The sequence below is a fragment of the Poecilia mexicana genome, unplaced genomic scaffold (genome assembly GCF_051168715.1).
Source record: "Poecilia mexicana isolate PSO_F unplaced genomic scaffold, ASM5116871v1 scaffold_8, whole genome shotgun sequence".
NCBI lineage: Eukaryota > Metazoa > Chordata > Actinopteri > Cyprinodontiformes > Poeciliidae > Poecilia > Poecilia mexicana.
Genome location: NW_028263377.1, coordinates 21,530,991 through 21,558,404, shown reverse-complemented (window position 1 = coordinate 21,558,404; position 27,414 = coordinate 21,530,991). Strand labels below are relative to the sequence as shown.

General features: G+C 39.7%; 1 protein-coding gene across 1 annotated transcript in view; it reads right to left on the bottom strand.

Moving 5' to 3' along the window:
• Positions 1-24,902, bottom strand: part of znf385c (zinc finger protein 385C) — a 99,143-nt gene extending 74,241 nt beyond the window's left edge. Inside the window, exons 1-2 of the mRNA XM_088007682.1 lie at positions 22,968-24,902; positions 7,592-7,681 (exon numbers count right to left, since the gene is read on the bottom strand). Of these exons, the coding sequence (XP_087863808.1) occupies positions 7,592-7,681; positions 22,968-23,295 (418 nt within the window). The 5' untranslated portion in view covers positions 23,296-24,902. The remainder of the gene's footprint in view (positions 1-7,591; positions 7,682-22,967) is intronic.
• Between the last annotated feature and the right edge of the window lie 2,512 nt (positions 24,903-27,414).

Genomic DNA, 27,414 nt, shown 5'->3' with positions numbered 1-27,414 from the left:
CGATTTTCAAAATTTTGTATATCAGTGGACGGCGTGCAATGGTATTCAAACATTTTGAAAACCACTTTTCGTTCCACATCATGATTATCCACCACTTTGTTGGTCAATGACATAAAACCAAAACGATACACATAGTTGTATTTATAATTTCGCAAAATGAAAAAAGTTCCAGGAGTATGATTAGTTTTGCACTGGAAGCCACTTCCGTTTCACATATGAACTGCGAATCTCGAAGAGTAAAAAAAGCACAGAAACAAGGTCAGTGGCATCAGAGCATCATATAAACAGTTTTTTTATATATATTTTTTTAAAAAAGAGCATCAAAACGGTGGAACTGCTGCGCTATGAGATGTGGATCCATCCTGAGGGAGCTGTGAGGACTTTATAAGTAGAGGAAAATAATCTAATGTGCTACCCAGTGAGCATGACATAGTGGAAACACTGGGTTTCTGCTCCTCTCTAAAAATATGACAGCGCCTGACGCACCTGACGGAAGGCCTGGAAAATATCTGTGAAAAGGAACAATAAAAGTGAAATTCTACGAGGCTTTGGAAAATCCCTGTATGTGTTGGTGAATCTCCCGTTGCCATTACACCAAGCTGAAGGTGCGGCCCCACCCAACCGGCAGCCTCCACCAGCCCCGTGACAAGAACTGCAGGAAAGATGAGCCTGCACGGTGAATCAGACCACAACTATAAAAATATATCTCACATATTTTTACTTGCCAATATTTGCAAACTACCTCACAAAAGATCTCAAATTACCAGACCATGAGGACGTCTTGAGTCCCCATCTCTCTCTAGGTTACCGCAAATAATTTGTGTTGCATTTAGTTTTAGACTCTGTCAAAGTCTTTCAAGAACCGTTTCTTTTGTTGACTTGCATGTACAGTGGACTCCTCTTGGTATTTTGTACCACGGCCGTCTGCAAATAGTTAAAATCAAAAAAATGCTTAAAATTTTCATTTGTGTACACTTACTCAGCTTTTTGCCTTAATTTTTGCCTCTTAAATTTGTTGTTGATTTAAACAAGTTAAATGCCCCATTGCATCAGTGCACATTTCAGTCTCCATTTGTTGCTATTTTCTTTTTCTGTTTTTTTTTTTTTTCAGAGAAGCTGATACAAAAGGACTGAAAGACAACTAAATGTGACAAGCGAGGCAAGCTGAGATTCTTCACAGTGATAAAATATCACAAAAGTCATGGCATGCACCCAGTGCCACCAAGTAAGTCTTCAAATTTCCCTGCGGTGGGTGCACAGGCATGCAACCACGTCTGTGGTTTCAACCTCTGCTGTTGTGGGCATGCATCGTCTCGTTGCCTTCTTGTTTCTTTGTCTCATCAGACAACCCATCCTCATAATCCACCCTTCCACCCCTGTACACCAGGTCACATGGGGAGTTCTAGGCGGTTTCATGACCCATCATTTCCCATGGCTGACTGTCAGGATAGATCAGGATGCCGCGCGAGTCTAATGCTGACGAGCTGAGACAGCTCCATTCTGACTGGGAGGGGTCTAGTGGACCAAGCACAATCTGCATCCACCACCCCTCCTCCACATTACAAACGCACACACAAGTAAACACAGAGACACACATAAAACTACATAGCAACAGTGTGTGGGCGCCACTGTGCAAATCTAATGTGTATGCATGCGTAACTGTGTCACTACAGTGCAAGTATGAGTCATATCAGAAGGCTTAACGGTGGCTGATTTATTTTGTAGAATTTCTGAATCATTATTCCCAAAGAAACATAACCTTAAAACATATTCCAGGTTTAAGACAATTCAAAGCCGGCGAAAGTACAGCGATGCAGGCCAGCTGACCTTCAAGAAAAGAAAAGGAAAAAAAAAAGAATAGCAGTGATAAAAAGATCCAAAGTGTGACTCATAATCCTCGGAGAGAATATAAGAGCCACTGGCAGGAGCAGATTCTGATACGCAGGACGGAAAAGAAACCAAACAGTGCAAGGATGAATGAACATTGACTCTGGATTCTTGCCTGAACCGTTTCGTATTGCCTGAAAGAGTCAAACTGGACTATATTGCACATACACCTGCAAACCATCTGTGTGTCCATGCATAGCAGCAACCATGCCTATATGCTGACGTAGACCAGGGTGTGTGTGTGTGTGTGTGTAGGTGTGTGTGTGTGTTCTTTGTGAAGTCATCATCAAAAACGTCCGGGAACAGAAACGTGCCTGGGGTGCATGCACCCACAGAGACAGATGTGGTTATACGAACGATAAAATGAAAGGAAGAGATGGAGCCAGAGAGCCGGCCAGCGAGCAGAAACAGTTTGACAGAAACAGGCTAACATTGTGGAGGAGAGGGGAGCACAGTGGCGAATGACAGACAGAAGGGATAAGAGATTGAGTGGGTGACGGGGAGTCAATGTCTTTCTGAGACAATAGACAGAAAGACGAGTTCTGTTGAGGGGGAGACGTAGAGAGCATGAACTGGTGCCCTTACAACATCTCTCCAGTTTTTTTTTTTTTTTTTTACAACGGAAAGAAAAAGACACTGCTGCTCTCTTCAGTTCACAAAGCCACCAACTCTCTCTTCTAGTGACTGTGGAATATGCTTTGATTCATTATTGATATGTCGCGTCAAAGAGAAAGTACTAAAACAATTACAGCGATGTGTCTGTCTTGAGTTTCTTTTAGTTTTTCCATCTTCTCAGCTTGTCATGCTTTGAGTTTAACATCTCAGGTGTCAGAAAAAAAAATCAGTTGACTTATGCGCATATGAATCATCAAGGGCCAAAACTCTTGTCTTTCAACACACTGGAAACACACATAATTTAGGTTTAATTCTGAGTGAACATAAAGTAGACATCTAAAACTAAGATATTCCAGACCGCATGCCCAAAGAAAGCTCGCAAAAGGGGACACAGTATTATTCTTCTGGGTATGCTGCCGTTTTTTCTGCTTTTTATAAATATGACAACTTTGTAGCATCGAGTGTGGAAAAGGTATTACTCTGTTGGCATATCAAAACGCCTATCTGTGGACATATGTAATGAAATGTTTGAATGTCAGCTTGCAGTAAAATATTTATACTGGACATTTTTTTTTCTCCTTCTATTCCCCAAGCATGAATCTCCATACCAATGCTGCACAGCCACTCATTTTACAAGCCCTGAGAAACACAGCTTAAGCCTTGTGTAAGTTCGAAATATTAAGATTATTTTCATTCATAAACTGAGACAGAAAGTGTTTAGTTTAGATTGTTTGCAGCGCTTTGATACCGATTTATAACAAACCGTTTCTCATTCATTATATAAAACAATTTTGGGTGTATATGACTTGATTTTTAAGTTCGAAAGCAGTCGCAAATATTAATTTGTCAGCCTCAAAGAACATTTGAACACATCCTTTTTGGGTCACTGATTCAAAATTTTTTTTATATATTTGACTGCTCTAAATTAAACATTGCTTTTCATGATCTGAATTAAAGTGGAAAAGAGCCTGTATAATATTAGAAATTGGAACGATACATGATGTTCCAGTTCCAACTGCAAATCATTTGTGAAAAATCTGGGCTTATTGCATGGTTTTCAGTTCAATTATTTCATCATTACTCTAAGAAAAATCTCTTATCCTTAGAGTCTGATTACTCAAAGATGATAATTGATTTTATCGCTGGAATAATCAGCAGCTCAGACAATCACTTCCAAGTGTGTTTTCACATTAATGGAAGGGCATTAGATCTATAAACCACAGTGTTGACACATTAGCTGTTGAACTACAAGTAGGACTGAATTAAAAATGTTTGCAGTGGATGTTGTGTTGGTGGAACTTTGTGAGGTGGGCAGATATTTGTAGATATGATCAGCTTCGTCTAATCATGAGAATGGACGCAAGGTTATTAAGTATTTTTAAGGCAGAGTGACATTTTATATCACAATCAAGCAACTAGGTTGGCTTCAATTGTTATAAAAATGCTACACATATCAAATATAACTTAAGAACTCTGACTATGCAATTTGACACCTTAAAATTTAGCATGTGTCTCTTTAAGAAGCTCCCACTCTTTCCAACATTCTGCCTTCAGCATTACGCCATTTACAACTGTTCTTATGAGCTGAGACTGAGAAGTCTTATGGACTGAGAAGTGGTTTGTATGATAAACTCAGCAAGTGCAGTTCCATCAGGTGTTTGCTAATTATAGCTAAGGACTGCATGCAAATGCAAGATGGAGAAATAAGCGGCCAATTGTGTGAGCGTGCGTTTAGGCAATGCCGAATAGCTGCCATTCATTCATTCATGTCTGAATGAATCAAAGTAACACTCCAGGTGTGTTTTTGATGAGGGAATAACAACATAAAATAAATCTAAAAAAAAAAGCTGATTTCACTTAATACTCACCTTTAACCATAGTCTTTAAAGAACGAAGTTGGTTTAAGGTTGTTATGCGAGTAGCTGGGAATGATTTCTGTCTGGGGAAAACCCGCCGCCTGCATGCAGCAACCACTCAATCCATCCTGTTTTTATTTGATTTATTTATCTACTTTGTCTTCATTGAGTGCATTTGCTTATTTACTTTGTTTGATCATGCTTTTTTATTTTTGATCAGTCCGTTTTTGAACTTTGCGAAGCACTTTCTGACATATTGCATAAGTGCTCTATAAATACAGTTCGGCTGGCGGATGATATTATGCAACTTATGCCTAGCCAAAAGAGCATCAACAAAGAGATGATTTTCTAAAAAAAAAAAAAAGAATGCAATTAATTAACATTCAGTCCAAAAAATATGAGATTTTTTTTTTTAAGAGATAAACAGGATTATGTCTCGCTGCTGCTGCAGCTGCAGCCTTCACCCTCTCTGACTACTTTGGTGGAAGTGTGCATGTGTTTCTGCTAGAGTGATAAGCTGTTTAATTTCTAATTTTGTATTAAGAGGGCACAGCCATCTTTGTTATGCACCGTTATCATAATTGGTTCAGCTGATTGCACTGATATGTGCTCCAGCTCCAATGATGTCACCGTCACTTACAGGTGCAATATAAAACCTTGAATCTTTAGCAGATGGCATTAAAGCAGGTTTTATGTTTTCTTAATCAAATAAAAAAAATACTTTGACTCTAATCTTTTATCTTACTTTGCTAAAAATCTTCAATTAAGTAACTTTATTACTTTGAGAGAGGAAAAAGCTGAAAGACTTACACATGCTTTGCAAGCTTAGAGTACAAAGCCAACTGTTGCAACAAACAACACATATATTTAAATATCATTTAAACATATGTGCACAATTGGCCACATGATCGTTTAAATTTATTATACGCACTGATGAAAAGTTTTTATTTTGACCTACAGTCAGATGATGGATGGCTGGTAATACACTATTAATGTATTGCTTTAAAGATGATACTTTAAAAAAAAACTGCACAAATTTGATGGTATCTCTGAAAAGCTGAAAGTTGAAATGTGTTATGTTTATTTCTATGTCTGAGGAGTAACTCCCATTACCATTCATGCTGTGTAACAGTATTTCTCCAAAAGGGATATTTAGTTTGAGAGAGTGGCCATTCAGCAGTCACGCTGCCATAATATGACGCTGTTTGCCAATCTGCAGTGACATTAACAAGTTTAAAAGTGTCTTTAATTTTGGGTCTCCTATAAATCCATCCGTCCATTTCCACAAATCCCAGATCAGAATAGGTCCAAGAGGGAAACCAAGACATTATTCTCTCCAAGCCCCCTCTCAGTACATTCCTGTGGACCCTGAGGCGGTCTGTCTGTTCTGGTCTTGTCGCTCCAGAGAGTTCTGGGTCTGTCCTGGGTTCTCCTCCCACTGGGACATATCCAGAAATTCAGGAAGGGGAAGCCAATAACCTGACAGCGTGACATGTCTCTTAACTCTTCGTCTTCAATTGTAGTCTCTATTACCAACATGCCTACATATATTTTCTCAGATAGGAGTGCAGCAGATAGAATCTTGCTTAAGATCCCAAGACAACTGTTTATTTATTTTTTAGGGGTTGACTTCAAAATGCTTTTGAACTCTGTGTGTATGCACCTTGCATCTAAAACTAGGGACTGTTTTATCACGCTGAATATTGTGCAAACAGGGCATAGAAACACTGAGTCTTTGGTGTAAGAAATGCAAATGATTAGTGACGTACATGAAAAGTGAAAGTCAAGAAGAGGTTAAAGCTGCATTAGATGTTTCAGCTTCCCCAATCTGATGAATCAATTCTGCTTCATGTAGAATGTGGGAGATGAAGTCAGAGTGACCTGTGGACTCTTCTGAAGAACGTGTGATTTTTAGACCAACTGCAGACTGACACAACGACTAGAGCTGGCACATTGTTCAGGGGATCAATCGCCACTTTGCAGCATGACATCTGTCAGCCATTTCAAAGGTAGCTCTTGACTGAATAGGGAGTGGGGGAACTGTTTTTTTCTGGGGAAAAAAAAAAAAGTTATGTGAAAAAGTATTGCTTCCTTGGCGTGTCTTTAGTTTGTACTTTTCGTCACATTTAAATGTTTCAAATCATAAAGTAAATTTAAAAAAAAAACATCCAACAAAAGCTACCAGAATAAACAAAAAAATTAATATTTTAAGCAATTAATTTATTTTTGTGTGAGAAAGAGCCCTCACACACTCCCCTTGTTAAATTACCAATTAGTTGTGATTAACCAAGTTTTTCTGGAAGCTGTGTTCAATTCCACAATTTCCCTGTCTGAAATCTTGAAGTAGGCACAAAGAGCCAGCAATTCACCTCTGACTGGCTCAACATCAAAACAAATGGAAGGTCTTGGTGCAGGCTAATCAAAGTCTGGCCCTAAATCTAATTGAGCACCTGGCATTCACTTTTTATGCTTGAAAACCTTCCCGACTGAATTAAAACAGTTCTTCAATGATGCTTCACTCAAAATTATTCCACACCCATGTAAGAGTCTCAGATGAAGTTACATTTTAGCCATGAGTTATTCACGAAGCTAATATTTACATTTCCATTTCTTGACTTGAAAAACAGAGAAATCTTTAACATCATAGAAATCGAGGCCTTCTATACCTGCTGGCCAGCTTTTTGCTAATTTGAGATGATGAGCACGAGTCTTTTAGATTGGAAGGTCTCTTTGACATATCCCTAATCCTTATAACCTTTCAAAGTTTCTCAATTAGATTCAGATCTAGTCACTTGAAAATGTTAATATTACTCCATAAATTGCAGTTGTAGCCATTAATGGCGCCACAACCAGATGTTACATTTAGAGGGATACTACATATTCACGTAAAGCCAGTTTTTTTCTTAATACATGCAGTGAACCGTGCTTAACTGTAACTCAGATTATCTTTGTCTGAAATTCTATGTCAAGTGGAACGTCATAATATTAAGTGTGACTAAAATGCAAAACCAAAATAAATCTATGCATATAGTGTTTTCACAGTGTCTTATCTTCAGAATCTACTTTCTCTGGGCTGGGAAAAATTGTGTACACGGAAGAAACATTGGCTGTGATGAGGTGTATGCTGCATTACTTTCTGAAACTGATTCGATCTGCTTTGCCTCTTAAAGTTTGGATTTCACGCTCTATACTCAAAGAAAGAGACTTTCAGGTGAGTCAACAAATGTATTTACCTGTGTGCTGAGCTCCTCTCTCACTGTCACCACTCTGTTCTGACTTCAGGAGGTAAAGTTCAGATTTCTTTTCAGTCTTTCTGTTTGACACTGAAACACACAGAAACATGGGGAATGAAAACATAGTAAATCTACTCTCACACAGACATGAAAATGTCTTTTTTCACTTAAAATGAAAAAAAAAAGGTAATTCCTGCATCAAGTGTTTCTGAAAGTGTTAGCTGGTGCAAAGCTTTGCAGGAATGTTACAAGAGCATGGTCGCTTTAACGGATATTTTCTCAGTGAGGGAATACGTGGGAAGCAGCAACTGGGATGTGCAGAAGGGGTTGCAAAGTCCAGAGAAATGTATACAATGTGTTTTGGACTCATGCTTATATGTCATGTATACCTTAATCAATGTCCTATTATAGATAATTTTGTGATTTATTCTTTGTCGCCAGATTTTCTACCAGCATTTTCAGGGTTCTTTATGGCAGACTGTAACAATAATATGACCTCTCACCTCTTGGAGAGAGTTGTACATTTGGTTGGATGCTGGGAAGATGTTCTTCTTTGTTTTTCTATAGAATAATAGGAAAGATGCATTTGTTCCCAGACTCTTTCTTTGCAGTGTAAGAGAGCTGACTCTTAAGCTAAATCTACACACACACACACACACACACACACACACACAAACGCACGCAGACATTCACATGTATGAAGAGCTAGGTTGTCGGCTAATCCAGGCTAGTTTCAGCAGGACCATAGGGGGCTTGTCTAATCCTGTTATCGGGCCCAACAGATGTTGACAGAACAATAAACTGGGGACCAATATGGCACTGCAGCTCCAAGAAGATCATGAGCCAAACTCATCAGAGCAGCAGCAGGATCGCTGGCTGGCCAGAGTGAGCTGGACCCGGTGACCGTTGCACACACTGCATCTCTCTGGCTGGGCTCTGCAGTCTGCAGTGAAATGATGCATGGATTTCTTTTTTACTGGTATGCAAAAAAATTTTTTTTATATATATATATATATATATATATATATATATATATATATATATATATATATATATATATATATATATATATATATATATATATATACCAGCCTGAGCCTCCTAAACACCAGAGCAATAGAGGCTCAGATCTACCACACCAGACAAGACCCAAGGTGTAGGTTGTGCAAGGAGGCCTCTGAGACAGTCCAGCACATAACAACAGGGTGCAAGATGCTGGCAGGGAAAGCGTACATGGAACGACATAACCAAGTGGCGGGCATAGTGTACAGGAACATTTGTGCCGAATATGGACTGGAAGCCCCGAGATCGAAGAGGGGAACACCCCCAAAGGTGGTGGAGAATGACCGAGCTAAGATCCTGTGGGACTTCCAGATCCAGACAGACAAGATGGTAATGGAGAACCAACCGGACATTGTGGTGGTGGATAAAGAACAGAGGAAAGCCGTTGTGGTGGATGTAGCAATACCAAGTGTCCACAACATCAAGAAAAAGGAGCATGAGAAACTGGAGAAATACCAGGGCCTCAGAGAGGAACTGGAGAAGGCCTGGAAGGTGAAGACCACAGTGGTGCCTGTGGTCATCGGGGCCCTCGGGGCAGTCACCCCCAAACTGGAGCAGTGGCTCAAACAGATCCCAGGAACAACATCAGACATCTCAGTCCAGAAATGTGCAGTTCTAGGCACAGCCAAGATACTGGAGGAGAACCCTCAAGCTCCCAGGCCTCTGGTAGAGGACCCGAGCTCAGAGGATGAAAGAGACCACCCTCGGAGGGTGAGAAGGGAATTTTTTTTATTTTATTTTATATATATATATATATATATATATTTTTTTTTTTTTGCATCTATTTGAAGACTCCAGATCTGTCTGTGGAGAAACATGCTGGATTTAGAAACGCTACCAGCCTTATGGAAATCTAACTTTACAGGAACTAAAGGCAACGACTTATTTGTTAATGCTAAACACAATGATTACTAATATTTGAGACAGTTTAAAATGTGTAATAATAGTGTCTTTGTTTAAATTAAAGTGAAGAGTTGGGTAACACTGACTACCCTTTCTCATATGGTGCGATATTATTTCATGATTAACTATTAAATAGGACTGAAAGGTTAATTAAAGTTGGTTTATTACAAATTTAATACATTTTTTATTAAATAAAAAAATCGTACAAATAGATCTTAAAGTCTTAATCTGAATTATAGCCAGTCAACCAATCCTTTCACTTGAATTCTGGTGAATAAGCAATATTGTAGAGGTTGTTGTGGTTATTGCTTTTTAGGTTTGGTGTTTGTAGGAATCCCACTTTCAAGTCATCTAACTCACATGCGGTTTATGCAGCATAAATAATCCAGGACAGAATTTGTAAAAATGGTTGTTAAAGTGAATTGACAACTGCAAGCTCCACAGGGTGCCACCTGCAAACAAGCTAAACACCCACAGAAACCATGATGACTCAACCATTATGCATTTTCTTTTTCTTTTATGAAACAGAGAATGATGCGAGGAGAAAAAAAAATCCCTGAGCTGATTGGTAAAATTAAACAGACGCATAGAGCAGAGAATCAAAACAAGTTCTGAGATTGACATTTCCCAGACCCAGTAAGTAAGTGACACGTGTGATCATTATGTGATCACACGTCTGTAAGTGAGCCATCCATGAGCGGCGAAGTAACAGTGGCGTTTCTGGTGATGATGGGGAATCGTTCCTCTCCCTTTCCCCGACTTTCTGGTTTGTGTCCCAGTTTAACTAAATCCCATTAAAAAGGCTTTCATCTCAGTGCACTTCATTACAGGCATAAACGCCACGGCTCACCCCAGAGAGAGGCACGGATTAGATGAGACGAGCTCATCTGAAATGTTACGCTCTTGAACCCCGGCTGTTTTTTTTTTTTTAATAAAGACGCTCATTTTAAATTCTCAATATTGGATTATCTAAACGGACCCTCCAGCGCAAGAAGGTGTCATTGAGGTCAGGCTTGTTGTGGTAACGTACAGGTTTGTGCCTCTCTGTGCCCTTGAACAGAGGTAAAGATACTGAGTGGATTTTCACTGCAGAGGTTGCTCTGCATTTACTGCAAGAATTAAACCAACATCCTCAGAAATCTTTCAACATGTTCTGGGAAGAAACAGGACAGCAGAGAGAGGGAGAGAGAAGGGAGAAAGTAAATCTGGGTTCTTAAGGCTAAATTAGGGGGTGGTGGGGGATAAGGACTGCAGGGAGGGAGCGCGGTATTGTCTGTGAATGATTGGATGCGATGGGTCAGAGGCTTTCACACACATTTATGAAAGCTTATTTTAGGCAGAGCCCAAGCTGAGCTAATCTTTACTGCTTGCCTGAATAAGGGTGCTGATTAAAAGCTAATTATATGCTGCAGATTTGGCCCCTGGTGAAGACTCTGCTGAGTGCATGCCTGTGGGCCTCAGCTGAAGATACGCAGGCGTGTGTGTTTAAAAAGTCAGAACAGAACAAGACATCACCAGGCTTGATTTGAGGATTTGTAGCAGTGGAACAGAACTGAGTTCAACTTCTTTTACGATTAAAACAATAATATTAAATGTTTTCTTTTTTTCTGGCAACAAAAAAAAAAAAAGAAAAATGTGTTTGTGTGCTTGACACAAATACCAGACGAAAGTCTTTTTTTTTTTCTTTTTGTTTTACCTCTGAATATTTTTGTCTCATACGTGTGTTTCTTCTACAGTATTTACAATGTGGAGCATAGATGTGAAGATGAACTAACTTACTAAATCAGTGTGCGTATAACCGTCATTCGATGCAGGTTTTGGCTGGTTTTTAGATTAATCAGTTTTCAAATGTTTAATATATCAGTAAAATTTGATCCGTTCAGGTGAGAGATGAAAGGTACATTTGCAAGTAAGTGCAGGGCCTGTTTCTGTGTTGCCAATTTAGGCGTGGAGCTGTTTTTTCACCAAATGTTACCGATGAGTAACAGAGAATTTTTTCCCCAATGAATGTCTTTAGGTTTACATTTAGGTCAGCTTAACTGACCCAATCTGTCTTATAGGTCAGTTAGGATTACCAAAGTTATTGATGTTTACAATGCCCAGTATAATCAGAGAGGTTTTTTTAAAGACCCTATTTTTTTATGGAAAACAAAAGTTGCCACAGATATGGAAATGGACAAAGAATAGACAAACATTACTGATGAGAGAGCAAGACAGCAAGCGTAGGACAGCTCTGGATGACAACATGACAAGATAATGGAAGAGATAAACTCGGAAATAACACTAAGACTGACTAGAAGCAAAGAAGAGAATTTGCTCCCAGAATATTTCTGTCAGGCCATATGAAGGGTTCTAGCTGTACACATACGTGTTACAATAACAAAACTAAGCTGACTGAGCAGCCGAGACACCAGCCACCACTGTAGCCCAGATTGATTTATTGTATCAGTTGTTGCAACTAAGATGTAGTTGAGCCAAGAAACACATTTTCTGTGTTGTCTTTATTTTTTTTTTGGACTTCATTATAATTATAATTATAAGTAGTAAGTGATACATGCTTATGTCTACAAACAGCATGTGGTCTCTCAGAGGAGCCATCACAGTGGTGATCCTTATAGTATTGTCCTAAACTATTAAATATCTACAAGTATATTTTCTAGATTAAGTTGATTAAGCACATCTACATATTACAGTTCTGCTTCACATTTTAGAATTCGGAGCTTATTGTGGTCTAAAATTTACAATTAAAACTAAAACTTCAGGGATTTGTGAAGATTAAAATGCCTAAAATTACTCGTAGGTAATAATTACCACGCTTTACTGCTTGCTACCAATGCTTGGAGGTTTGTTGGAGATACTGCTGAACAAAGATTAGCAAGAAGACCTGAGAGAAAACAGGTCAGCTGTACAGTTTTGGAGAAATTCAAAGGGTAAAGCATCAAGCAAGATCTGAGGCTCTGAAGATCTGAGAGCGCTATATGCATGTATTTCCCCCTAAGGCCTTTTTTTTGGAAAGATCCTAAATGAACTGCAGCTCTAGGTGCAATGCGATGTGGCGCTATCGACCCCAAAAAGTTCTAAAACCCATGATCCGTTAAGCTTTAGAAAGCATCACTTTATGTTGGTCCACATAAAATACCAATTAAATGCACCGAAGTTTGTAGTGGTAAAGCCACTAAATGTAAGAAGGGGTACAAATACCTTTGGGTGGCACAGTATATGCCACTGCATCAGCATCGTGTCTAAGTGAATTCTCCCAGAGCCTAGCTTCTAGCGACCATTGCACGATTTCATCACTCAGACAGGATGGGGTTAATATCTCCTAAAGATGCAGCAGCTGAGAGAAAATAGACTAAATCCTTCACTGCCTGTTAGCATCTTGTCCTTGACATCATTACTCCTCCAGCTTGTCAACGTTCTGCTCCTGTGACCCTCCCACAGGAACCAACGTGGGTTCAACACTACAGCAATACACGCAGAGAAAACAAAGTGTCTCACAGGCAATTACCCAAAGGGTATTTTATGTCTATTTTTGTCTCAGGAAGTGATAAAGTCACTTTGTTCAGCTGTTTGTTTTCTGGCAGAGACTGTTAGGAGGAATCCCAACAAAGCAGCAAATAAAACACATTAGCTTTTTATCGGCTACTTTACGAGCCGAGAAATAAACTTGTAAAGAGAAAAGTAAGGAAGTAGTTTACTGGAGTGTTTTAAGTATCCTTGTTGGCAAATATTGAGCCGCAGCTGTTTTTTTTTTTGTTGTTTTTTTTTTGTGTGAGCAGGCTACAAAAAAGTTTGATCTCATATCTTTGATCCTATTGCATGATACAAAGTCAGTTTAAAATCACTTTCTACTTTACCAAGATGGAACAGCGTGACAATGCAGCTCAGGAGTCCTGTCAACAACACGGAGGACACCTCTACAGGCTCACCTTCGTGCCAAGGACGACATCATTCACAGGATGATTTCACCAGGTCTGTGTCTGTCTCTCTCCTTGTCTGGGTGTTTCCGTGTGTGCAGAAAAGCCAGCAGAGGATCTGAGAGCTAGCTGATGACTGGAGGCATCCTGACAACTCCAACCTTCCCTCTCTAACTATTATTTCTCCCCTCTCCTCTTCTCCTACCCCCCACCTCTCTTGCCTGTCTTTATTATTAGTGGCAGCTAAAGGCAGTAGACCGGAAAATTCCCATTGAGAAACGGAACACACATCTGCATATTACAGCCCCGCTTCACGTCAGCTATGAGTGAATAAATTAATACATGAATAACAATGAAAATCATCCATGAGTTTCCTCCCCCAATCTTTAAATGGAATTGTGTGTGCGCATGTGTGTAGGAAGCAGAGGAATGTAAAAACCAAAGGGTGTTGTATATAGTCTGATTTGCATAAAATCTATAGAATTAGCGCAAGTCAAACAGTGCAAGTGTTATGAATACAGTTTTTTATTTTTATTTTATTCTTTAATGATTCAGTCTCTCAACTTAAACATTGGAAAGTTTAATCTCAAGACTCATAAAGTTTATTTAATTTGGACACAAACATTTAATTCAAAGTTAAACTTTTTCATTTTTAAATTTTATCAGCAGTGAAAGAAAATGTCACAAACGTCTATTAATCTGGAAAGGCTTACGAAGTCATTTCCAAGGCTTTCGAACTCCACTGAAACACTTTGAGTTGTTTATCACTTGATGAAACAGTGATGAGCCTTTACTGGTACGACCAACGTGCCAAAAACTTTCCAGCAGCACACTGTGGTCTCAAACAGTCACACAATAAGGTAAAATTAATGTAAAAGCACTCTAGGCAACACTTGGCTCAGTTATGATTCAACAATAAGAGACACAAATATGGTACCCACTGAAGAGTTTCAGGCAAAAACCAGTGATGACCAAAAAAGAAGATAAAGGATTGTCTCACATTTTTCAAACTACTTTATGACTTGGAAGTATTTTTGTAAAGACCCCTACGTACAAACGAGCAAAACCTAGAACTTTGTGGAAGGTTTGGATATCATTGGAGCTAGAATTTCAAAAGAAAGCATGGTGGTGGTGGTGCAGTGCTTTAGGTCCGGTGTCCTGAATAAAATAGCTCCTCAGCATGCAGTTTATTAGGTTCTGCTAATAAACTCATTATTTGATTACAAAACTCAAATAAATCTGTAAGGGAGTGGATATTTTTTTCACAGCACTGTACATTTGCATTTTATGCTGCATCATATAAGAATAAGATAAAAAAAAAAAAGAAAATAGCACAAATGAATACAATTAATACATGCAACACCCACACAGCACAAGACTGGAACATTAGAATATATGCTAAGCAAAAGCCAACATGTCACCTACCCCTGTGAGATGTCTGCTTCTGGCTTTGTTAGCATACTCCACATGCACCACCACACTCATCCTCATCTCATTCAGCCAAGATTACATCTGTTTACCAACGCTTGTCGACTTTAGTTACGTGTACAACACAGCAAGGGTCTTTGGAGGTCCAACCGAGCTGCACACAAGAAACGCTCCAACTGTTTGCAGCCCATTCTGCTCACTGGCTGTTACACAATAGCTCTGGTGAGATCAGTTTAAACTTTGAGAGGATGCTCCTCTTGATGCCCACAAAGACACTCTTTGACTCTGCAGCGATAGCTCATCGCTTGTGTTGAAAAGAATGCAAAGGATGGAGGATACGTGTGAACTTTGGGAACTACGTGGTATGGCAAACCTTTTTAACAACATCCATCATGTGTGTATTATCAGACTGCTCCAGCATGCAAGGCAAGAGACAGCGTTTGTCTCTGTCTGCCCCTCAACATGTGACACCACCCACTCTCTCTGTTCAGACTGGTCTCTAAGAGCCTTCACCAATCTTTAACCCTTCTCTGTGTTGCTCATGCATCTCTCCCCATCCACTTTATCCTCCTCTATCTCCCTTCTACCTCTTCTCCCTCTCTTGGTTCCATTTCTGCCCTTAGATGCGGTTGGTAATAAGTCACTCTGCTGTAATTTAGACCTTCCAAAGGCCTGTAATGATGGGGATCAGAGAAAGGCTAAGGTGGAGGTGAGATGAGAGGGGTTGCAGGGCCTTTTCTCTGGTTGGAAAGAAAGCCTTTTATGAGGCTTTATGGAGGCAGACGCTGGGTGAAAAGGATAAAACTTTGCAAAATGGAAGGGGCTTTAGGGCTAAAAAAAAGATAAACTCACCAGCTGTAGTAGACTTTATTACATCAAAGACATTTTAAAATCAATATTTCAAATACCAAAAAAGAATAAAATATTGGATAGATTATTGTAATATGAAAATAACTGCGTTGATTTCACCAGAACTTAGCTGACTAGTACAAAGCATCATCTCTTGAACTTGCTGTGATTCACCTTCCGAGGACTATTTTGGAAGGAGAAATGAGGTAGCTTATTATACCATCTGACTCACTATGAGATCACTGAAGTCTCATTCTTCTCTTCAGTCAAATCAGGCAAGATGTCAATTTTTCTTTTTAAACCTTGGACCACATTCATTTCAAGCGTTAGTCTGACATATAAAGATTTGCAGTAGCTATTTAAACAAACTTAATTCGTCATGCTATCTTGCGCTAGAGAGTCATTTTCAATACATCAGTTCAGAAATGGAGCAATTAGTTTTGCAGGATGACAAGTGTTGGGCCTACAGCTGTCAGATATTTCAATATACACTTAAGTAATCTGGGACAGATGTGGCCATCTGTCTTTGGCTTTTGATTTTCCTTCACTTGCTGTTTACTTTATTATGTGGTTCTTAACCTAATTCAAGCAGTGTTTGTGCAGAATGGATTTTAATCAGGTTACAATGGCCATTGTAGTGTTCGTGTGTAAGGATTTGATGAACACCCCACCCCTATTTACATGGTGGACACAATCACTGCCCAAGTTAAATTGTCGTGATGTTGAGTCAGAGCACCCTAAAGCAAAGAGAAGACAGGAGGACGGGTGGTAAACAGTTTGAACTAAAAATTAGGAAAATCTGAAGCTTACAAAAAAAAAAGAGTCCAGGGAAAAGTCAAAACAAATCACAGGATGACCACCACAGGCTGGTGGAGGACCTGAGCAACAGGTGACCAACTAATGGCAAGGAGGTAATTACTGAATGAGGAGCAGGTGGTTGATTAGTAACAGCTCTGAGGGAAGGCAAGTAACTCAATGTCAAGTAGGACAATGGGAAGTTGTTTGTCAGCTGCCAGTAACTTGCACAAAAGAAGAAGACAATTAGAGAAAATGGCTGATAGAATACACTGGGAAATGGGTAAGCAAGAAAACAGAGGCCATAAAAATATACCAAACCACGAGCCACCATAAGAAATTTATATTACAAACCCCCAAATAAAGCAAAACACAAAACCAAAGTATGACACACACAAGAAGCACAATAAGAACATCTAAAATGATTAGAGTTTCAGTCTCTTTGGCTCATAATTGCAAAACTTGTCCAAGTTTGTCAAAACTGCAAAGACATCTTCAGATCATCCTACACAGATATTCTAATTTTGCAGGGCTCAGGTTTTATTCTAGTGAAGATATCACTTGATTCATTTGAATTTAGGCTTGAGCATCTTGTGATGCTGAAACATGAAATAAATCATTAAAGTTATTTGAAATAGTTCAAAATTCTGTTCAAATTCACACCAGCAATTGCAGAACATGGTGCCGTCACCACCATGTTTAACTCTGGGTATTTTTTGTTTTTTGGGGGGGAAAATACAGGAAATTGTTATTAAATGTAGACAATCACCATTATTTTCCAGAAATATCTCCAGCTCCTTCAGTGTTGCTAGTCTCTCAGCAATCCCCTGTTTTGTCATTTAGTCAGTTTGCTAAACAGCACAACATTTAGTTTTCCCAACGTGCCACTGAGTTTGTATTTTGGTATGTATTAACATGATAACATCACAAAGTTGCTGTAGGTTTGTTGATGTGAATTTATCCTCAGAAAGGTGCTCTATTCGTCCGAAGGATGATCAGCAGTGATACCTACTCAGGTCGGCTGCAGTGTCTAAACCAACCAGCAACCTAAACTATTGATAAAAAGCAAGGTAGAGCCACGTCTTAATGTTGTTTTCACCCTAGCTTTTAAATGCAGCAGCTCAATTTTAGATTGAGCAGAGCAACAATGTTTTTCCCTTCTGTTTTAGTACAACTTTGTCGAACCGAACGTCTGTTTTACTTAATCTAGGCATATACTGTACGGTATTTTCAGTAGTTTTATTCAGCTTCAGCTTAACGTGTAAGCTCAAACATTCACAAACCACGAATCATGTTCTCACACGGTACAACTTATGCTCTGATATGACCTGACTGCTCACACTGCATGTGGGAACACGACACGTCAGACTCTTGAATCCAAGACTACAAAGAAGAGGAAGAAGGAAAAAGCTGGAAGTGAGCAGATGGTCACTCTCGAATGAGACAATGCTCAGTAAAAACAAGCACGCTTCTTTGACAATCCTTGCTGTTCTGTGTAGACAAAAGTGCAGAAAAGCTCCTTTTTCACTCCTGCTCTTATGTTGGCACACCCACAGAGTGTGAGATTCAGGTAAATTTGCCTCATGGTGATACTCCAACAGTGTTATACCCTCATGAGTGGCGAAAAGAATTTCAAACAGGTTTGATTTTCAAGCGACCATATGCTTGCTGATTGGGAGCTGGTTTTAAGGTGTTAATCGCTTCTCATTACCCATTGTTTGCTCCACGGTGCACAACACACAATAAAGCCGACATTTAGCCCCATCCGAAAAACTGTCATAAGTTGAAAATTCACTCAAAATGGGCCAAAAATGGCAGGGTCTACAAACTGAGTGTGGTTTCCTTTATCTGACTTAAGGTTTAATGTGTCGTGGATTCAGAGAATGTTTTGTCTTAATTAGCAGTTGCTTGGGCTACGATTACGATCTTAAACCAGTCTGCACATTCTGACAAGTTTGCAAACATACTGCTGCTCGCTTGCTGTTTTCTCTTTTTTTGGATTATTCTTGGTAAACCCAAGAGACGATTGTGTGTAAAAATCCAATCAGCAGTTCCTAAAATATTTAAGTAAACCCATCTGTCATCAACAGCAAAAATACATTCAAAGTCACTTTGATCACTTTTGCCGCTATCCTGATGCTCAAGGGAAACTTCTTAAAAAACATCTTCACCGTGAATAGATGTCCAAATGCACTGAGTTGTTGCTGGTGTAAATGACTGCATATCCACACACTTCCTGCAAACCCGGGGAAATGACAAATGTGCTCCATTATATCCAGACTTTGAGATAAACACTAAAAATTGACTGAAAAAGGGGTCATGCCAGGTGACCAAACTGACAAGATGCTGAATAAACAGCTTGATATTTTCTGACATTTAGTAAACTCACCAACAGTTCAATTCATTTAGCAGATATGGCTGCAGGAGCGATGGCAGCAAAGGTTTATGTATCAGAAAAAAACAGATAAGGGCTGATAGTTAGAGTCAAATGGCCTTCTCCACAAACACATGAAGCTGACCTGTAAGAACCCACGTAAACACAAACATTGTATGGCGTTTGAGAGATATGCCCCCTCTTGGTGGCCTTATAGATGCCAGACTTCATGTTTTTTTTTGCTACACAGAGCTCTGCGTGTCAGCCCGGCTTGCCTGGCGACCTTTTCTCAGAGTCTGAACTGCTGCTACAAAGCGGGGCTGCACCCTGGGGCAAAGTGAGGAAGAGCGAGGGAAGGACAGTGAGGAGAGGGGACCGGAGGTGAGGAAATGGCAACAAAAGCACATGACTCCAAAGCCACGTCAAATTTCAAGAAATTGTGACATCCACATGGAAAAGACAGCCCAGTGAAACTACAAACAGGGTACATCCACATTAACATTTATGATTATCCTTTTCATTAATAGAGTATCCAGGAATACTCACACTGAACTGCTAATATATACACTACAAAGTCTATAGAAGCACATCTGTGTTCAAAGGCATTTAAACAGAGAAGGAAAATTTCAGAAAAATAGGGAATTTGCAAGGCAACACAAACATAAATGCAGATGTTCAAATGCATTCATGCACAAAATCCTTGGCTTTAATCCAGTTTCTCATGCTTTAGGAAAACAGAAAAAGCCATAGTTAGTCACAGAACACAACAGGAACACTGAAAAAGACATCATTTCTTCATACCACAATAAATGTGAATAAATCAGAAGAATTAAACAATAAAAGAGCACAACAAAAACAAAGCAAAATCTGTTTCCACTCAAAGAAAACATTCATACTTATTGAAGATTAACACAACAGAAGCAAACACACATGACCAAAAAAATGTCAAAATGTTAGAATTATGAATTTATGTCAGCCAAATGTCCCTCTCCTCTTGTGTTGTGCCAACGACACAGACGCTGAACATGACATTCTGCGCAGTGGTGAAAGCAACACAGCGTGTCACTGGACTGGAGCTCACAGCTCATTGATGTGAGCTCCATCAATGAGCTGTGAGCTGATGGTGTGTACATTAACACTATAAACACCAGTAAGCTACGGAGCAAGACCAACAGCATTTCAACGGGTGCTGCTATTTATGGACATAATTTGAACCAACAAGCAAGATGAGGAAGCAATTTTTATCGCAAATCTCTGCCACTCTTACACTCATAAAGGAACTGTAAACTCTATACCGTAACTCACTGCACCCGTAACGCATGTCATCTTGCAAATAAGGTCACTCGTGATTAATGAATTTCTTGTTGTACATTTTCCTTTAAGCCACTAGAAGGCTATTTTCTATCATGCAATGCATGCAGGCATATTGAAAAGCCCTGGCTACAGGGGTCTAAGTGTGAGAAAATTGAGTCTGTGCAACATTAAGTTCTGTCATGTCTTTGAAGCATGCATTTGCCACGGGGTCAGGAGTATTCTTGTGGTCCACTCACCATCTTGTTTTCTTTCCATATTTAAGGATCAACTGACCATCATAAAATTAAATGCCAGTGCTCCACGAATTTCCCTAAGTGATCAGATATTTTTTTTCCAGATTAAAAGAAAGCACAGTAGGTGAAAGAGTCAGTTTTGATTCTAGATTTAAACACCTGACACGTGAGCTGAATATATCTTCATCGGTGCATAGAGCATGGCATAGCATCAAATAGATCTATATTATTATTGGGTTATAGTTGAAATAATTGTGTCCCAATTGTTTTGTTCTGTAGCACACATCCCAAAAATCCTTGGCTACCTATTATCTAGAGATCCAATTGTCTTTTCTGCAGTGTGTAATACATCCTCAGGTGTTGGCACAGACTCATCTTTCTTTGCTCTCGGGTGTCCCTTCCCTACTGAAGCAAAAGGCAGATGCAAAATAATGTGACAAGATCATTATTAACAGAATGAACTTTTAACAAAACTTTTTTTAAAAAGGTGATGTTTTAGGGATTTGCTTTATGTCAACCATCTTCAGCCCACAAACAAGCTTAGCATTCACTATGAAATCTAGCATTTAGCAAAGCCGTGTTTCATCATTATAAAACATGGCTCTAATTTTAACATCTGGGGAAGTTATTGCCAATCAGATTTGTCAGTGAGCTTCCCAGCATATTCTCCGTAATCACTGAATGAAATCTTTTAATCGCCGAGACATTCAGACTTTCATCTTTCCGAAGGAATGGCTGCTCCACATGTCTGGTATCCATGCCAGAGGGAGAGAGGGAAAGGGGAAAGAGAGAAGAGCCCGGACCCACTGTCAGCTCAGCGAAGCAGAGAGAAAGGCAAACATGAGCTGACATGAAACAATGTGCTGGGAGTAACACGCACACGTTGCATGCTACATATACACCATAAACTAATTTACATTTTCTTGGTTGCCCTTAAAGCCCTGTGATCTCTCAACATGTTAGCATCTATACCAGCCACAGAAACCACCTTTACAAATGACATGGGGGCTGACATAGACATGGACGCACTGAGGCATATATTTCTATTTCCCCAGCACAAACTACTAACTCTGTAGCATTTAGAAATTCTAAAAATATCAGAGGCAGGCGAGCAGGATGCACACGTATACACAGGCACACATCCAGAGCACAGGAGATGTGGTGGAGTCGAGGACACCAAAGAGCCAGCAGCCTGAGGGAGTCAGCAGAAGGTGAGCAGAGATAAGGCTGCATGATTGTGACTGTGTGTCAGAGAGAATCTGCGCTCCACAACTGCAGCATGTCCTCTTATACACACCCCAACATAAAAAAACACATCTTTTTATATGCACTCTGCATCCCCTGCAGCAGCGTACCAAAACAGGGAATTTAGACCGCAACACATGGGCTTAGTGTCTGACAAAGTTCTGGAAAATTTGTTCTCTAGACTTGAGCAAGCTGACTTCATTCTTGCAAATCTCAACATTTGGATAAACAAACGACATCATAAACAAATGACAAAAGGTAAATAATGCAACACGTCTCATATCCTACAGTGAATCTCGTACTTCACGTTTAAAAGTACCACAATTTTACATCTGTAAAGTTTTTTTTTTTTTTTGTTTTTTTTTTTTACAGATTTTGTCAACCTGTTGTTAAAGTTCAGTATTGATTGTGATTTGTCAACTGATTTTCAATAATTGCCCCTCGATTTTAAATGGAATACAAGAAATATTGATTTTGTAACATTAACAAATACATATAAACTATCAGCTAAGAATAAATGTTATTTTTGTTACTTAAGTGCTCATTTAGGATGAAATCTGAAGTAGTTCACACTAAATGATCTACTAAAAACAGAATAAAAAAATTCTCTAAAGTGGCAGAACAACACTTAGAAATCATGCTATCTATATATTGTTAAATGTTGCTATAACAGTGCGGTTGCAAACTTGTTCCTTACTCTTTTCTTTTGCATGATGTTTCCACCTCTCTCTCAGAGTTATTGGTAACAACGTTTATCAGTGCTTCCAGATGTTGATACATTTTGAGTTGTTAGTTATTCCAAACAAAAATATAAGGTAATAGATTCAACTGTTATCTTCAGCAGACCTGTAAATGGCACAGCAGAGAATGAAAAATAACACGTCTCACTTTACTCTTAAAGTGAGACATTTCTAGGAGCTTTACTCCTAGAAACATCAACACATTGAGCTCCTAATTAGTTCCTCAGTTGCTGACTTTGCTTTGCTCCAATTGCATTGCAGTGTGTTTGTGGGTCTGTTTCCTCACCCCAAGGCTCTGTCTGAACACATTTCTGCAAACAGGATCCAATTTGTTTAACTTCTGTTGTATACAGTAACGGGTATGCGTGCAGGGAGGCTCGTGACTCTGCACTGTGAACACTGTGTGGGATTCTGTTAATCTGCATGGCTCTATTGTGCTGTGCAGAGCTAAAAATTGAGTTAGGCCTCATTCTGCAACTAAAGAAGTGGTCAGCCAAGCAGCTCCTGGGGGCCTACCTGTGTTTCCTGGCATTTTGCCACTGCTGATTTGCTTCAGCCTCTTTTGGTGTGATTTGCCGTTGTAGTGAATCTGGGCCTGGGCAGCTGAGTTCAGCTGGATGTTGCAGACCTCACACAGCGTGTAGGTCCGCTGCTTCCGCTCTCTTTTGGGTCTGTAGGGTGGAGAGTGCCGAGTGCCCCCATGTGATGTGTCATGTAGTTTTTCGCCTTCATCCTGGATCTCAAAGCAAGATTCGCTATCCATCTGAATAGGTTGTTCCCTGCCAACACTGCTCCTTTCCAGATCAGGAAATGGAAAAGACGACGGGCTGAAAGGACGTTTCATGCCTGCAAGAGAATAAGAGAGGAGATGACAAAAGACATTAAATACAACATAAAGCACCACAAATTTAATGATTTCCTATTTTTTTATTAGCTTAGCTTGATCCAATTAAGTGTCACTCTTATACAAATTCATCTGCCTAGAGAGGACAGTTCCAAAAGAGAAACATGCAAAGCTTATAGGAGACTATGATTTTTTTTTATCATCTTTGAATTTCATGTTAATTAATCCTCCTTGTCTGTAAAAACACAGACATATCTTCTGTCCACATCAATGACCATATTACACCACCGACAAGAAAAGCACTTGTACTTAATCACAGGATCCAACAATCCACATGGGGGAGACAGAGTGCTGCAGCACAGTTTCTCTGAGGAACAGTAAAACCACTGTCCAAACCTTTTAGAAGTGATAACTTCATGCCTATTTTTTGCCCTTGCAAGCCAAACTTCAACATGAATCTCTATTTATCATAGGCAAACAGCAAAATGTCTCAGCACAGAGTTTGAAAAAAAAAATACTCTGCCAGCAGAATTGTGAAAGGATTCCCAAACATTTACATAGAATTATATCACAGCTGTGAAAGTACAAAACCATGGGGTAAACATACTTTTAAAAAAACTAAGCAAGTGTCATGGGGATGGTTGGTGGTGGTGAGAATGAAAGCTGACCCAGAAAATGATGATGAAGATGATTTAATGAAACACTAGCACATAGCTAATACCGGTAGCAACTGCAAAACTGAAAACACGAGCTAAACCAACACAGGACTTGACAGTTCGACTGTGAAGGCAGCCACAGACAACAACTGACGTTAGATGAGGATCTGACGAGGAACAGACAACAGGTGGGACTAAATACACTAGGAGGGTAATCACAGGAACGAGACACAGCTGGGATCTATCAAGACAGGGAGGACAGGACATCACAGAGACTGAGAGGGAACAGGATCACAATAAACACAGAAAAAACCCAAGAATAAACACAGAAAACTATGGATCACAACAGTAAGATGACATTTTTGCTGTATATGCCGCTATCTGTACATAAATAAGTGAAAATGTGAGCCTACAGTAGCTTTGCAAAGGATTGAGACATCACAAAAAAAAAAAAAAAAAAAATCCCCGAAATACACCCAGCTGTGTTTTTATGTGGCTGATTTTCTGCCTTTGCTTCAAATTATTTACCTTTTCAGCCTCAACTGCACAGGCACACAAAACAAAGTGAAGCCAAGTCTTCAACCCATATATGCTGACAAGCATGTAAGAAACCCACTTTGACACACACGCACGCACACACACGCAAACACAGACACAGAGCATACGGTTCTCAAAAATACATTAGAGAAAGCCGCTTCATGAAAGCTGCAATTCACGTTGCCAATCTGGGAGCACTCAGGAGACTCAATCAGATGTTTTCTAAAGAGCTTTAAGTAATGCTGGTCTCTGGCACTAAAAAAAACTAAAAAAAAAAAACTGTAGTCTTCACCCAGGAATCCCCTTACACTCCAGCCAAGCAACTAGTTGCTGCCAATTAGCATGGTTGTGAAAACAAAACCCAAAATGAAAGCTTGCAGTGCAATATGTACAGCAAATTATACCCCTCTATCCTCTAAGACAACCAATAATCAAGAGAAGTTTCTACACAGAGATGGGATTCATGTTTAAAAAAACAAGCTGATGGAAAATCTTATCAGTTCTTGAAAACTTCTGAAGGCGAAAAAAAGAGGTTGATGAATATTTATGAGGAATTTTATTAAGAGCAGTTACTCATTAAAGCTTTTTTATTTAGAACCTTAAAGTTTTGTAAAGGTGTAGCAGAGATTAGATCAGTGAGACTGAACAAAACTCATATCTAAGCAACATTTTAATTTTAGTTTTATTTCTCAGCAGGTTGCTTGATGATAAAAACATGTTTGATGTGCATTACTAGTCATTTTTGTTACGACCGGCGTCGTAAGGTTAATTAGACTAACATGAGCGTGCAGGTACCCGTCCCTGATTGGCTTTCCAGAAGACGACAGAACGTCTAATTGGCTGCTTCCCGGAGGTGAGGAATATAAAGGCTGCTGAAGCGGACTTCCTGGGTTCCATCCTCTACTTATCTCCACCGGCCACACCCCTTTCCGTTGTTCATCTGTGTTTGAGTTCTGGAGTGTATGAGCTGCCGTTTATGTTTCCTCAGTTTTCTCATGTTTTTCTTAGTTAGGAAGGTAAGTTTTGGTCCTTTGGTTTATTTACTTTCGATTAGGTAAGTTCCTGTTACTGTTTAGGTAGTTTCCTTTTGTTTGTTGTTTTTGGCGATAGCTGACTCTGAAGCCAAGTACTCTAGTGGTAACTTTGAGGAGGATGGATCCTTCATGTTGCGACCTGGCCCCCCCTAGACGGGTCGTAACATTTTGCTCCTGCAGCTTGAATGTGGTTTAAACACTTTTAAACCACATTTTATGCTACATTTCACTGCAACTTTGGCGAACCCCCCCCCCAAAATTGGTCTTAAGAAATTTTCCTTTTTATGGTCTCTCCCACAAAAACAAATTTAATGTAACTAATTTTTACAATGGGTGTACAATTTTGAGTAGATTCTTATTCAAGATCATTTTTCTCAGACGGCTGAGTTCTTTATACCATTTTTGACATCTTTATCTAGTGAAGCTGAAAAGTGGGATGTTGCTGAATCTTTTTTTTAACAAGGAGAGCTGGTTGCCTGTGTATTTTTCTTTCACCTTGTACTTCTGCTGTCTTTAGGGTCAGGACCCTTTGACAGATGAGAAACAGGGTCAAGCTACTTTCATGTACATGGAGCTTTGAATCCACTTGCTGGACAGGGGCTCACTAGAACCAAAAGGAGTCTACATCTTTCATCTGTGAATGTGTTTGCACTATATGGCTTACAGATACTGTAAGCAGTCCTCCAGCTCAATATAGAAGCTGTGTGAGATTGAAGCAGTGCAGAGTCCACACACAGAGTTCTGTAGGCTGAGACAGGACAGGAGATTGTCAGAGGGATACCCTGTGGGAAGAGGGCGGGGGTGCTATTTTCACTTTCAGATACACCCGCACACTGTAACACCTCCTCCCTCAACATATGGGAGCCATCAATCAGAAGACAAGAGAAAGACCAGAGAGCACCACCCGGCATAGCAGCTCACCAATAAAACCTATCATTTTTTTTGTCTATTGCACGCACATGAAATACTGTATCACTTCCGCAGCTCAGAGCAGTTCAAACCACAGGCCCACCTGTGAGTTCAACCCCCCCACCCATCCATTGTGGGCATGGGGGCGTTGGTTCCTCCTGAGTAGGACACAGACTGGCCTGCAGATGTATCAATGTTAACATAGCAGGCATGTTAGCAGCTTCAAAATCAAACTGATGAGAGGAGACCACCTATGAGTGAAAGTCATGCAGGCATCGTGTAGCACGAGCTGCCAGCGGACACAACCGCATGAATTACAAGTACAATCGCAAACACAGGATGCCCTTCAACGCTGTAAACAATCAGCAAGCGATTCAGCAAACGTGAACAACTACAAACAAAACTGAACAATTAAAAGCTCGGGTGAGTATCATTCACCGGTTAGGGCACATTGACTGAAATCATGACTTACCCCAGGAGTATAAAGAAACATTCCTCTTGTCTAGAAGTCCAGTCTTGACATTTCCTCATTGTTAGGTATGCCAGAAGGACAGTATTTACCTGACTGCATTGTGCACTTTCAAGACTGAAGTTCTAACATGTCTTTGCAAAAAGACAAAGTCAAATAGGGCATGGATGACAGTTTGAAACAGAGGATGTTTAACAGCTTTCACAGGGCCTGAACTCAATAGTTCATCTTTTGAGTAACTAACAGTGGAGAGTATGAGCTTGATTTCCTTGTCTAACATCACTGTCTGATCTCACAAAGACTTTTCTGAACAGATAGTCAATTATCCCCAATTTCCTAACCATTCCTTGCAAAGTTAAAGCTGCAAATCATGGGTAAACACCGTATTAAAGCCTATGTATTTAAAATGTAATGCAATTAAAGATCTAATACTTGTGCATCAGTAAAACGACAGTCAATGGACTGACTCATAGTAAGTAACGCTAATTAGTCTAACAGTAGGTGGGATTTGCTT